The sequence below is a fragment of the Maniola hyperantus genome, chromosome Z (assembly GCF_902806685.2).
Source record: "Maniola hyperantus chromosome Z, iAphHyp1.2, whole genome shotgun sequence".
NCBI classification, from domain to species: Eukaryota; Metazoa; Arthropoda; class Insecta; order Lepidoptera; family Nymphalidae; genus Maniola; species Maniola hyperantus.
The window spans coordinates 7,102,805-7,116,310 of NC_048564.1; the positions used below are offsets into that span (position 1 = coordinate 7,102,805).

Below are 13,506 nucleotides of genomic sequence, written 5' to 3' on the forward strand. Positions count from 1 at the left end.
GGACGATCCCAAACTAACCAGCTCGTCGGAAACCCTGGAGCACCGCAGAGACGAAAGAGAGCATCTCTTTGCATGTCCTATCACCTTTATTCCTGAAAGGCTGGCAATGCATCGGCGGTTCTTCTGGTGCTGCAAATGTTCATGGGCGGCGGTAATTACTTAACATCAAATGACCCATCTGCTTGTTTGCTCGCTTTGATCTCTATTAAAAAACATCTATCAAAGTACTTGGAGGTAAGTATTTAGTGGTATTAAAAACATCCCAAACAGCACAAGATAATGTAAAATACTATTAATTTTTTTACAGATGGTTGGAAGTATCTGGCTAGAAGGAATAGTTTCACAAAAATCGCAATCCGATGAACGAAGTGCCATGGAGTCCGCGACATCAATTGCTACCGAAGCCGTCGTCAGCATTAAAACTGTACAAAGCTTAGGTAAATGTATTCCTATTTAACACAGATTTACTCGAAATCAGAAGTAATTTGCAAATAATAATAACCATCTTGCTTAGAGACTTATAAACTCTTCTCCAATACAAATCATTTCAGGCGTTGAAGAGGTCTTCCTCACAAAGTTCAAGGAAGCATTGGTGGTTTCATGCGCTGCTGTTGCCAAGAAGACGAGGTGGAGGGGTCTCGTGCTGGGCTTGGGTGTATATGTGCCATTTCTGTCATACTGCAGTGCCACTGTCTATGGAGCGGTGCTTGTCGCTTACGAAGGAGTTGAATACAAAGTTGTTATGCTGTAAGAATTATTAACGTCGCTAAGCTATTGCCCCTTTTTGAAGTAACTAATTACCTACAATCTACCTTTGTATGTTGAGTTTCACTGAGCTGCACACACACACACACACACACACACACACACATTTATCTCTCGCTACGCTAGAAGAAATGCTAACTCAAACTCGTGTCGTAAAACTTCCATGTTGGAAAAGCTACTATATCTAATGCCCGGCATGCACTTGCAGTGTAACTATACAAAATTTAAACGCACTGGACGGACCGACAGATAAACATGGATTTTCATACGTAGTACTTGTTGACATAGAAGCAACATCCGAAATGTGTCTCAACACCGCTTTTGGGACGCATATCGCCTATAAACAGTCGTATCAAACTGTTCAAGAAACATTGTGATTTTGAAATACATATTCTACTAATATATTATTTTATTTTTATTATAGTAGTATTTTATTTTTATTAATATTATAATAGTATTTTATTTTTATTAATTTTGACTTGTAATTATGGGTATGGTAACCTAAAATAAATAAATTTTATTATTTATTATTTATTCACCGAGGTGCCTATCACTCCAGAGTATAGCTGCAACAGTTTGTTGGACGAAACTATAAGGGTTCCTTAATTTAATACGTAACCCTAAAAATATGTTGATAATCACACTGTAACCCCCAATTATAGTAATTGATTTTTTTCCCCACTCTTGTAGGGTAAATGAAGCAATCATGTATGGAGCGTATATGTTGGGACAGTCACTAGTTTACGCTCCGAGTTTCAACTCTGCAAAAGCTTGTGGAGCGAAGATTTTGGCTATCATCAACCGGGAGCCGAAAGTAAAAACTGAAACTGGGGTCAGAGATAGAAAAGATTGGGTAAGAAAATGTAATCTATATTTATAAAAGACTGAATGACTGACTGACTAATATATCAACGCACAGCTCAAACTACTGAACGGACCAAGCTGAAATTTGACATACACAGCTACTATGACGTAGACATCTGCTAAGAAAGGATTTTTGAAAATTCAACCGCTAAAGGGGTTAAAGTAGGGGTTCGAAATTGGAGTCCAGGACAAAGTCGCGAGAGTAAGCTGGTTAACTTATATATTATGTATGACTATCACTTTAAAAAATCATACCAAGTACATAGGTCAGCGGTCTACAATTCAGGGGTTTTCAATAGTGGTAGGTAAATCTCGTATCTTTAGTCACCGTCATGTCACAGTTCACTAGTTTATTTATAATGCTATTATATACCTATTAATAGCATGTCAAATTCAGCAATTGATATAATCAAAAAGTGTAAAAATGTGGGTACCTACTACCTAATTTGAACCAGATATAAAAATTTATATTTCGGTGCGAATTCGAATACTTTTTATTTATTTTTTCTTGATTTTGGATAATTGTTTCAGACAGACAGACATGAAGACGCTATTTACTTGAAACTTTGATATCAAAAATATAACAATCAGATAAATAATTGAATTGAAATAAATAATTATACTTACCTAAGGTTTACAATGTTTAGATTATTGTTAGGTTTACAATGCTTTATCTATGATGAACATGTAATTATAGTGTGAGAGTGGGTACTTAAGTACGTAAACAAAAGATACAGTATAATTTATCTTTGGTAATATAAAACTGAAGCACATGTTTTCCTCTGTGTGTAATTTTTTTTAGTACTTATCTATTTAATATTTCCATGCCTAACTAAAGTTTTTAAATAAAAGTTCATTATGTATTTTATCACAATCGGTTCAGTCATTTAGTGTACGATCTGTGAAAATATCCAAAGCATTCAAAAAAAATCAAATGAAGAAGGTACATTGACAATAAAAGTCGGTACCTACTTATAATACGGTGGTACCACTACCCATGTTATAAATGGTTTGTTCTTCAATCACGTCGCAACGGAGCAATGAATCGAACTGATTTTTGCAAGCATAGTTTGAAAGACAGCCTACTTTTAACCCGGTAAATCAAAGAGTTCCCACGGGGTTTTTAAAACCCCAAATCCACTCGAAGACGCGGGCATCAGCTATTAATCAATATACCTACCAAGTAATATTTTTTTTTGGATTGGACGCAGACTGCCACTGGCAATTTCGGCATTAAAGATGTGGAGTTCAGCTATCCAACGCGTCCAAACCAGCGAGTGCTGAAAGGCATAGACCTGAAGGTGGATGCTGGAAAGACAGTCGCACTCGTTGGATCTTCCGGTTGCGGCAAGTCTACCATACTGCAGCTGATGCAGCGGTTCTATGATCCTGACACGGGCAGTATTGTGAGGATCTTTTATCTAACTTTGCATTATTTACTCATCAGCTTGCTTGCTTTCACTACTGAACATAGTCTATTGTAGAGGACGTCATCACTATCCGTCACTATCTCCATTCTCCAGCCCACACTGTGCTTACCGATACGCTCCCGGGTAGAATGTGTTTTATTTCAGCGTTTAAACTATCGTGAGTGATTTCCATTATACTCGTACCTACATATATCACACACCAGCTTTACTTACGTGTTCACGGGCAGCGGCGTGCGCCGCGCGCAGTCTCAACCGCGTCGCGTGAGCGAACTGAGTCCCTGTGAAAAAAAGCCCAGCGGGGTGATTTACTAACTCAGTGGCTAACACTGAATGATGTCCACCGAGCTCATTTGACATTGGTTTGTTTTACACTGCTCCTTCATTAAGTCATATCAAAATAATTTTTCGTAGAAAACCTACAATGGATTAATAATAAATGTCAAATGAACTCGGTGGCTATCATTTAGTGTCAAACACTGAATTAGCGAATCAGTAGGCTGGATGAGTTAGAAACATTGATGTGTTAGAAACTAGTCGGGCTAACGTCGATTAACACGTGAGTAAAGCCAGTGTGTGATATATATGTATGATAGAATGTGTTTGTTCGCCTGATAAATAAATAATTAAATTAAAAATATAGTCTACTCAAAATTTTAAGTTTTATTTATTTACCATGGCAGCCAAGCCAGCCTAAAGAATTTGGAAGCAGTAGCACCTAGTACAACTAAGAATTTACTAGATTACTTCCTACATCCATGAGCCAGCCATTAAGGACCTCAGATTAAGGTGGATTAAAGAGAAAAGAATAATTATATTTATGTTGTACTTTGACATATCGATTAAAGTCATTTGACAGATTGACTGACAACATTACACTCATATGCTCATTACACTTATGTTTTAAGTTCATGCGCCATTTTAACTTTTTGTGTCAACTGTCATGTCAAAAGTACGATTTCAATCCTTATTATAAAGGTGAATCTTAGGTGAATCCACGGAATCCTTTTGACATGACACTTGATACATAGAGCTAAAATGGCGCATGAGTTCTCAATTTGATCGGACTATATAACTAGCTTCAACTTTAATTTTTATTCGTCTTTCATTAAATAAAAATCTTGTACGTAGGTATATTGTATTAGAATAATTATCCCAATACTATTCTCAATGGGGCAAATATACGGCACATTTTGGACACGCCATTTGAATTTAAAAATGGACGACTCTCCTACATTTGATCATAAAGCTGGTTTCAAATATACGAGGGGAAAACGCAAGATGGTGGCTAAAGAAGAGGATCTCATATCTGCCCGAATACCTCCTAAGTATAGGGACTACTGCGCTCATCATCTACTCAACTATCAAGTGTGTCGATACAAGCATATCCCTTTCCTCTACAAGTGTCATCACGAAAGGCACGCGTATCTTGAATGTGAACATGGTGATTACGTCATTAGGATGAAGGAATTCGAAAGAGAAAGACGGTTGAGGGAGAGGGAAATAAGGATCAAAAAAGAGTCTAGGGCGTGCTAAGTCTCTCCTAAATTACGACTTTCCATGAATATACACGACTGCAAAATAGAAACTAAAATAGCAATTATTTTTCTGAGTACCTATGTACTACTTATCCAATAAAATAAATAAAATAGCAACTCAGTCTTTATTGATAATCTAACTATGATAGACACACCCAGCTTTGTACAAGTGAGGTCAGGTAGGTACCTAACCATTATTTAGAAAATGGAAATGTGTTAGGTATCTCTACATATCCACAGGCCATGTTGAAAACGGCATTGACATTCAACTAGAAGTTTCTAGCTGAATGGATATTGTCGAATAGCAAAGCCTAGGTAAGTAGGTGGTTTGGTTTTGATATCCAGCGTGAAACTCGTTGTGTTGATTAGGCTACTCAACAAGTTTCACGCCGGATATCAACGAGCCTCTAACGTAGTGAGAATTTCAGCTACATAAGTATTAAATACTAGCTGCCCCGGCGAACTTCGTATCGCCTAACAGTCGATTATTTTTCAGGAATTTTTTAAATTTTTCTCTCCGTAAGAACCATCCTCGTACTTCAAGGAATATTATAAAAAAGAATTAGCGAAATCGGTTCAGCTGTTCTCGAGATTTGCGATCAACAACACACTTAGCGATTCATCTACACTAATATTATAAAGAGGAAAACTTTGTTTGTTTGTTTGTTTGTTTGTTTGTACTGAATAGGCTCAAAAACTACTGGACCGATTTTAAAAATTCTTTCACCATTCGAAAGCTACATTATCCACGAGTAACATAGGCTATATTTTATTTTGGAAAAAAATAGGGTTCCGTAAGATATTTGGGTTTTTCGGACACAAGGTGTAAAAAATCAACCAGAAAAGTTACTTATTTTGCGTACGCTGCCTAAACTATAAAAGATAGAACCATAAAATGTTCTAATTAATTGTAGATCTTATAAATATCTACAAAAAAGTCCGCGACACACTATACCCATCTATGTCGAGTGAGGCACAGCAACCATTTTTTTATTTAAAAATCTTGAATTTTTTTTGGACTACATTTAAACGCGTTTATTTTACTCATGCTATTAATCCTTATCAAAATAAATGATTTCATCACTAAGAACAGTTTATGGAGATAATATTTGGTCTTTGAATGATTAAAATTGGACGTTTGGTTATGAAATTATGGCGAAATTAAAATATTACGATTTCTGCTGCACGGCCCGTTGTCTACACTAATATTATAAAGAGGAAAACTTTGTTTGTTTGTTTGTTTGTTTGTTTGTTTGTTTGTTTGTTTGATTGTACTGAATAGGCTCAAAAACTACTGGACCGATTTTAAAAATTCTTTCACCATTCGAAAGCTACATTATCCACGAGTAACATAGGCTATATTTTATTTTGGAAAAAAATAGGGTTCCGTAAGATATTTGGGTTTTTCGGACACAAGGTGTAAAAAATCAACCAGAAAAGTTACTTATTTTGCGTACGCTGCCTAAACTATAAAAGATAGAACCATAAAATGTTCTAATTAATTGTAGATCTTATAAATATCTACAAAAAAGTCCGCGACACACTATACCCATCTATGTCGAGTGAGGCACAGCAACCATTTTTTTATTTAAAAATCTTGAAATTTTTTTGGACTACATTTAAACGCGTTTATTTTACTCATGCTATTAATCCTTATCAAAATAAATGATTTCATCACTAAGAACAGTTTATGGAGATAATATTTGGTCTTTGAATGATTAAAATTGGACGTTTGGTTATGAAATTATGGCGAAATTAAAATATTACGATTTCTGCTGCACGGCCCGTTGTCTACACTAATATTATAAAGAGGAAAACTTTGTTTGTTTGTTTGTTTGTTTGTTTGTTTGTTTGTTTGTTTGTTTGTTTGTTTGTTTGATTGTACTGAATAGGCTCAAAAACTACTGGACCGATTTTAAAAATTCTTTCACCATTCGAAAGCTACATTATCCACGAGTAACATAGGCTATATTTTATTTTGGAAAAAAATAGGGTTCCGTAAGATATTTGGGTTTTTCGGACACAAGGTGTAAAAAATCAACCAGAAAAGTTACTTATTTTGCGTACGCTGCCTAAACTATAAAAGATAGAACCATAAAATGTTCTAATTAATTGTAGATCTTATAAATATCTACAAAAAAGTCCGCGACACACTATACCCATCTATGTCGAGTGAGGCACAGCAACCATTTTTTTATTTAAAAATCTTGAATTTTTTTTGGACTACATTTAAACGCGTTTATTTTACTCATGCTATTAATCCTTATCAAAATAAATGATTTCATCACTAAGAACAGTTTATGGAGATAATATTTGGTCTTTGAATGATTAAAATTGGACGTTTGGTTTTGAAGTTATGGCGAAATTAAAATATTACGATTTCTGCTGCACGGCCCGTTGCGAAGTGGGCGTCACCAAGGCGGGGGTGCGCGTGCGGGAGGGGAGTTTAGATCTATGAGTAATTCGGCAACAAATGAAGAAATACCTATGTATTTCAGGATTTTCGGAAATTCAACCCCCACCTCGATTTTCTAAATTCCACCCGAGCGAAGCCGGGGCGGGTCAGCTAGTATTATATAAAGAGGTAATGTCGTTAAGTTTGTTTGTAGGGGGTAATCTTTAGAACTACTGAACCGATTTTAAAAATTCTTTCACCAGTAGAAAGCTACATTATTCCTGAGTGACATAGGCTATACGGGATCTTTAAAAACCTAAATCTACGCGGGCGAAGCCGCGGGGATCAGCTAGTTTTTATATATAGAGAAAAAGAAGATATAGTCTAGGTATAGCTACCTATACTTTATCATCATTATCAAACCTTTCAGCCTGGGGATGCAATGTTCCGCATTAAACGCCTGGTACTCAGCATTTCTTATCAGTGGGCAGTGAGAGCGGCGATTATGCACTGCACTTCCGAGTTCCGTCATCCGAGTTCTATCCGTCCATCGTTCCATGAGAATACCAGCGATTATCTACGACATATGTCGTAAGCTACCATAAAGATTTACATTTTCTCAGTAAACTACTTAGCACCATCTACATTGATATAGTTAGTAGCATAGTTAGTACCTGATCTACTCTACCTACTCAAGTTACTGACAGTTTGAGCTAACAGTAACGTTGGTTCTCCTGCGGATCTCTTCATTGCTTACTTATAGGAAACTTGTTTCAGGAGCTAGATAACAGGGACACTCGTTCAGCTCTTACGCTTCCACGACTCCGACGTCAGTTGGGCGTGGTCCAGCAAGAGCCGGTGCTGTTCGACCGCACCATCGCCGATAACATAGCGTATGGTGACAACAATCGCAAGGTCACAACCCAAGAGATCATCGCTGCTGCTAAAGCTGCCAACATCCATACCTTCATTGTCTCTCTTCCAAAGGTAAACGCTTACAATAGGTATTCGCATAGAACATAAATCAAACAGGGGCATCCTACATCAATGGGTATTCCCAACAGCTAAAAAGAATTCTGACCTTGATCTGCACAATGGGGGTTTATCGATATTTTTGGTGGTACAAAGTGTCGAGTGTGTTGAGACCGTGTCGTCACACAGTCAATTTTCTCGTGATATGGAAAAGTGGGAAAGTACATACTTACAACAACATCGCAGACAAATCCCCTCCATGGCAGCTCATTATCATCATTCGTCAACCGATAGACGTCCACTGCTTGACATGTAGGGACTTCCAACACGCTACGGTCTTACCACGTCTCACGCCGACTGAATCCAGCGGCTCCCTGCGACTCATTTGATGTCACCTATCCACCTAGTGTGGAAAGCCTTCCAATTTTGCGCTTTCCGGTATGAGGTCGCCATTGTAGCACCTTGGTACCCCGACGTCTGTCGGTTTTTCGAACTATGTGCCCTGTCCATAGCTGGGCAACAACGTTGCAATCAGTCTAGTCCTGCGATGACCAACTCGACTGCCCAGCGCTGTCATTATGGGCAAAACTTTGTAGTAGGAAGGAAAACAAGGTCAAGGCCTTTCACCGCCGACCTGCTATTCCAAAATCAGCTCAGGCGAGAGTAGATTTTATTAGCTACTAGGTATCCACTTTTTAATACGTCTTACTCACAACCCTGAATGGGAAGCTGGAAGAAATCTCTGTTAAGAGATAAGCATTTCCAATGTAACTTAATTTATTACTGCTATGTAACCACAATTTCGGTACAAGAAAAAAATATAAAAAAATATAATAACTTTGCCATTTTCTCTAGGGATATGAAACGAACTTAGGCGCAAACGGTGCTCAGTTGTCCGGTGGTCAGAAGCAAAGAGTTTGTATAGCGAGAGCGCTTATAAGGTCCCCACGTCTGCTGCTTCTAGACGAAGCAACTTCTGCTCTGGACGCCAACAGTGAAAGGGTAAGGACTGATAATTTATGAAATTTAGGCACGTAGGTACCAATTTTTTTTACCGGAATCCAACCTGCTACTTATAGGGACGAAATGAAAATGAATGCTATAGTTTATGTATTTTGGTTAAGAGTCTACTTTTTACTAAGCCATTATACTGATCGGGATCGATTTGCTGTTACCCGTTGAGGACTTCCTCCTTTATTTCCGAAACTGTTCACCAAATCTTCACCAAACTTACATGGTGCCAACCTGACAGTATAACTTTTATAAATAAATAAAAATTATGAAAATCGGTTCAAATTGGACGGAGTAATAGAGTAAAATCGATAAAAAAATTGATCCCGATGAATCCTTAATTTGTTTCAGGATAAAACTACTCTACCTATATGTTAACCCGGAGTATCAGCTACCACTGTACCAAATTTCATTTAAATACGTTCAGTAGTCAGACGGACATACAGACAGAAAGAAATTCCAAGAAAAACTTTTGAGGTCTATATGGATAATAATGTTTCCTCCGACAAAAGTTTTCAAAATATATTTAACTAGCTTATGCTCGCGACTTCGTCCGCGTGGACTACACAACTTTCAAACCCCTATTTCACCCCCTTAGGGGTTGAATTTTCAAAAATCCTTTCTTAGCGGATGCCTACGTCATAATAGCTATCTGCATGCCAAATTTCAGCCCGATCCGTCCAGTAGTTTGAGCTGTGCGTTGATAGATCCGTCAGTCAGTCAGTCAGTTAGTCAGTCAGTCAGTCACCTTTTCCTTTTATATAGGTATTTAGATGTACAGAAATCGTCCAGCTACACGTTAATTACAAGTATAGATAAATAGATACCTATTCCTTATTTACAGATAGGTAGGTATATAGGCATACAAACTGTTTCTAATAATTTATAAATGTTCCAGGCTGTATCGGAGGCTTTGGACAAGGCGGCTAAGGGACGGACATGTGTAACAATCGCCCATCGACTTTCCACTATTAAAGATGCAGATATAATTTGTGTTTTAGATAAAGGTAAATAGTTAAATTATTTATTACTGACATCATAGACAAAAACCTTAATAAGGGCTGAAGTTCCTATAACCTCGTTGCTCCATTATTATATAAATCCCTTTCTATACGACAACTAGTTACTCATTGGTACTGATTCTGAGCGCACGCAAATTTTATTCGCACCCTCTTCTTACTAATGTAATATGAACAAGACAGACATAGTTTTACTGTTTTAAATTTATTTAGAGATGTCAAACCGCGTGACTTTAGCTGCCAGTCGCGAGCCTATTTTTTAAATACAACGCTACAAGCGTGCACTAAAAAGAGTCTTTAAATGTAAAATTCATGTGCTGTCCTTTTTTAGCAATATTAAAAGGAAAAGGATGCAGATACTCTAAATTTAGTTTAGAGGAGAACAACAGTATCGGCGCCATTGTATTCATTATAATTCATCAAGCCATAAAACAAGGTATAAGGAAAGTAATGATGCAGTCTAAGATTGAAGAAACCATACCCCTATCGTTTTCTACACAGCATCATACCGAAATCGTTTAGCAAAAAATAAAAGCATTATAAATGAATGAGATTTGTACATCGACTTGGAAAAGAGCTGATAACTTTAAACGGCAGATTTTCTTCAAAATTAAAAATGTACTGCATGTTTAATAATGATCGTTATTTGTTTTAAGGTAAAATCGTCGAGCAGGGTACGCACACTGAACTAATCAGCGCGAAGGGTTACTATTGGCGGATGAGTAAAGGACAAAATATGGCTTAGGAATATGAAAAAATTGAGTGTAGGCTCCTTGGTGCTTTCTTTAAACGCAACGTAGTAAATTGGATGTTGTTACGCGAAAAGGACTCAACTTTAGTCGGAATTTTATCATAAACTGACTGTGTTGTGAGCAGAGTCCTTTTCGCGTGATTACGTCCAAGTCGAATACTATTGAAATACTCGATGCGGAAAGATCTAGGAACCCACCACGTTATTATCCTAAGAAAACTCCCTACCATTATGAAAACAATGAAAAGGGGTCACGAAACTCAGTAATTAGGAATACGATACGATACGCAGTGTATGGGGTTATTTTGATACGCAAAAACTCAGTGCATTATGTAATAGGTACCTACTATATTAGTAAAGCTGCTTTAGCTTACACTACGAGTGTATGCGTTGCATTTATTCGTATAGGCAAAAGCAGCATTAAATCTTGTTGTTAAGTAAGGTACGAGTACGTATCTGAGATCTGTGGGATGTGAGTACTCGTATTGTGTATATTAGTACCTAATCATATTAATTGCGCGCAGGAAAGAAAAATATTTTTAAAGTATGTATTAGAAGTACTCGTTACATACGAGTACTTCTAATTCTTATTACGGCGTCTTATTTTTGTACTGTAATTTAATGAAAAAGTCTGTGTATTCCACTTTTTTTTTGGATCAAGAACAACGGTAACGCAGAGGTCAGAACACACTCATTTTTAATAAGACATTTTAATACTTAATCAAAATAATTGCCTTTGATAAAAAATTAATATCTAAAACCTAATGGTAATGACTAATTAAGTTAACATAAGCTAGATTTTAATAAGAAATAAAGAGTGTTTTTTAAATCATTTATTTCTTTTTTTTCACAGTTACAATGTTATATTTATGTACTAAATAGACAAAAATCTAGTAACAATATCACTTTCTGACTTCTTCATTTTGGCATTACCCTGTATCCTTTCCTAGCAGATTATCCCATTTTAATACATTTGCATCTTCATTTCAGATTGCTCATACCCTCATATATTTCGGAAGATTGTTTTTGTGTAGAAGGAACCTCACATGGTAACATTCATAATTTAGGTTAAGTGCATTTAGCTGCATAATGTTTTTCTGATTCCATTTCTAACGACAGTAAGTCTATCTAAATCGATCCCACAATAAATCCGCCAAAATGAAAAAGAAATAGATTGTATATACATTTAAAAAATAATATTATAGTATCGAAACAAAACCAAATTTTTCAAAGCATCTGTTTGCTCTTTTCCAATAAAACAATTATTATTATTTAGAAAAGTAGAAATGTAGTGACCCGTCTTATCTTACCTAGATTCTCGTAGAACTAACACAATGAGACTAACAACAACACTAAAATCAAAATTGGTTTGGTTTTTATACTCTCAAATACTTTAATTAATATAAAATTAATTAAAATAGTAATATCAATGGTCAGTTATTTGGCTTTATTTAAAAACATGAAGTATGGCAAGTAAAAATAAGGAAAACTGTACTTCCAACATTATCTAATAAGAAATTATCTAAGCTTTTTTAAATATCTCTTCTGAAATAATAAAATATGTAGAATCAATTTAATAAAACACTGGTGCCAATTCAGTTGTATACAAACTCTAAGAAGTTTAAAATTAGTAAAATCCTTTTCACAAAATTCTCCGCGGAAAAGGTTTTTAGAAAGATGACGAATTTTTAGATCTATTGTACTTATGTTTTAATTAAGTTTCCCTTCCCTTTCTGAGAGGAGACCCGTACTCGTAGTGAGCCAGTAATGGGTTGATCATGATCATATTTAGGTTTAGAGATTGTTTATAAACGAATTAGCATCCTTATATACATAATTTCACCCAACGAAGACTAATATTTTAAATCTGCATTTCTGACAAAAATCAGAAGTGCAACTTACCGATAAAATAAATAAAGATATATAACGCATAAAAAGTGACAAAAGACTCGCCATATTTGCTCTATCTGTCAACTGTCATTTGAAAAGTAAGTACGTTTAGCAAGTAGTAATTTTACATCGATGTTTTTGCATTGATTTTGACAAACGTGACCTCTACATTAGAAACTCTTCGTAGTCGAGTCAGTCCTTTTGTCATGGACCACAAAACAGCATTGAACAGGGAACGCCATCAAAGGTGAACGCGAAGCCATCAACACTATATTCTTTCGCGGTGTTAACGGGCTGTCGCGACACGATTGAGTATTTGACTTAACACACAATGTAAACGGACGTGTTCACGACAACACACGCATTAGCTTCGTAAGACAAATATTTTGGGCCATGTGGACGTACATGGGATGGAAATTTAAGTTTGTGGGATCTATGAAGATCTTATGTACAAAAAGTTTTATGTTAGACCATACTCTTGCAATATGTACTGGTGAAACGCACGACACACGACACTGTTATTGGTGTTAATTTGGTTGCACACAATCCCTAAGCTAAACTTGATTGCCGCGTCTAATCTAGAGAATAGGGTGGCATTATTTTTAAACCTGCCAATTTAGTTTACAGATATTGTACAACCTAATTAGCACCATTGTGTATTCATTCTATTGTGATGTCTAATACTATAAAACATTTCCAGAAGATCTACTTGCCGCAAGATTTTAGTATAGCGTATAAGTATTATAAGTTACACCTATCCTTTAACTGAACACATTATTAAGAGTTCGTATTACCTTGATCATCCCACTCTTTGGCACTTTCTAACATTTTCAATTATGGTAAAGGTCTCAATATACTTTCAACAAATATAACT

At 36.1% G+C, this 13,506-nt stretch overlaps 1 protein-coding gene across 2 annotated transcripts in view; it reads left to right on the forward strand.

The window, feature by feature from the left end:
* The window catches only part of LOC117995792 (multidrug resistance protein homolog 49-like), a 28,089-nt gene extending 16,515 nt beyond the window's left edge, over window positions 1-11,574 (forward strand). For both annotated transcript variants that reach the window (XM_034983794.2, XM_069509021.1), the window contains 8 exons: window positions 308-437; window positions 552-747; window positions 1,456-1,618; window positions 2,841-3,035; window positions 7,767-7,976; window positions 8,817-8,963; window positions 9,871-9,979; window positions 10,648-11,574. In XM_034983794.2, coding sequence (XP_034839685.1) covers window positions 308-437; window positions 552-747; window positions 1,456-1,618; window positions 2,841-3,035; window positions 7,767-7,976; window positions 8,817-8,963; window positions 9,871-9,979; window positions 10,648-10,736 — 1,239 coding nt within the window. In that variant the 3' untranslated portion in view covers window positions 10,737-11,574. The remainder of the gene's footprint in view (window positions 1-307; window positions 438-551; window positions 748-1,455; window positions 1,619-2,840; window positions 3,036-7,766; window positions 7,977-8,816; window positions 8,964-9,870; window positions 9,980-10,647) is intronic.
* The last annotated feature ends 1,932 nt before the right edge of the window (window positions 11,575-13,506 follow it).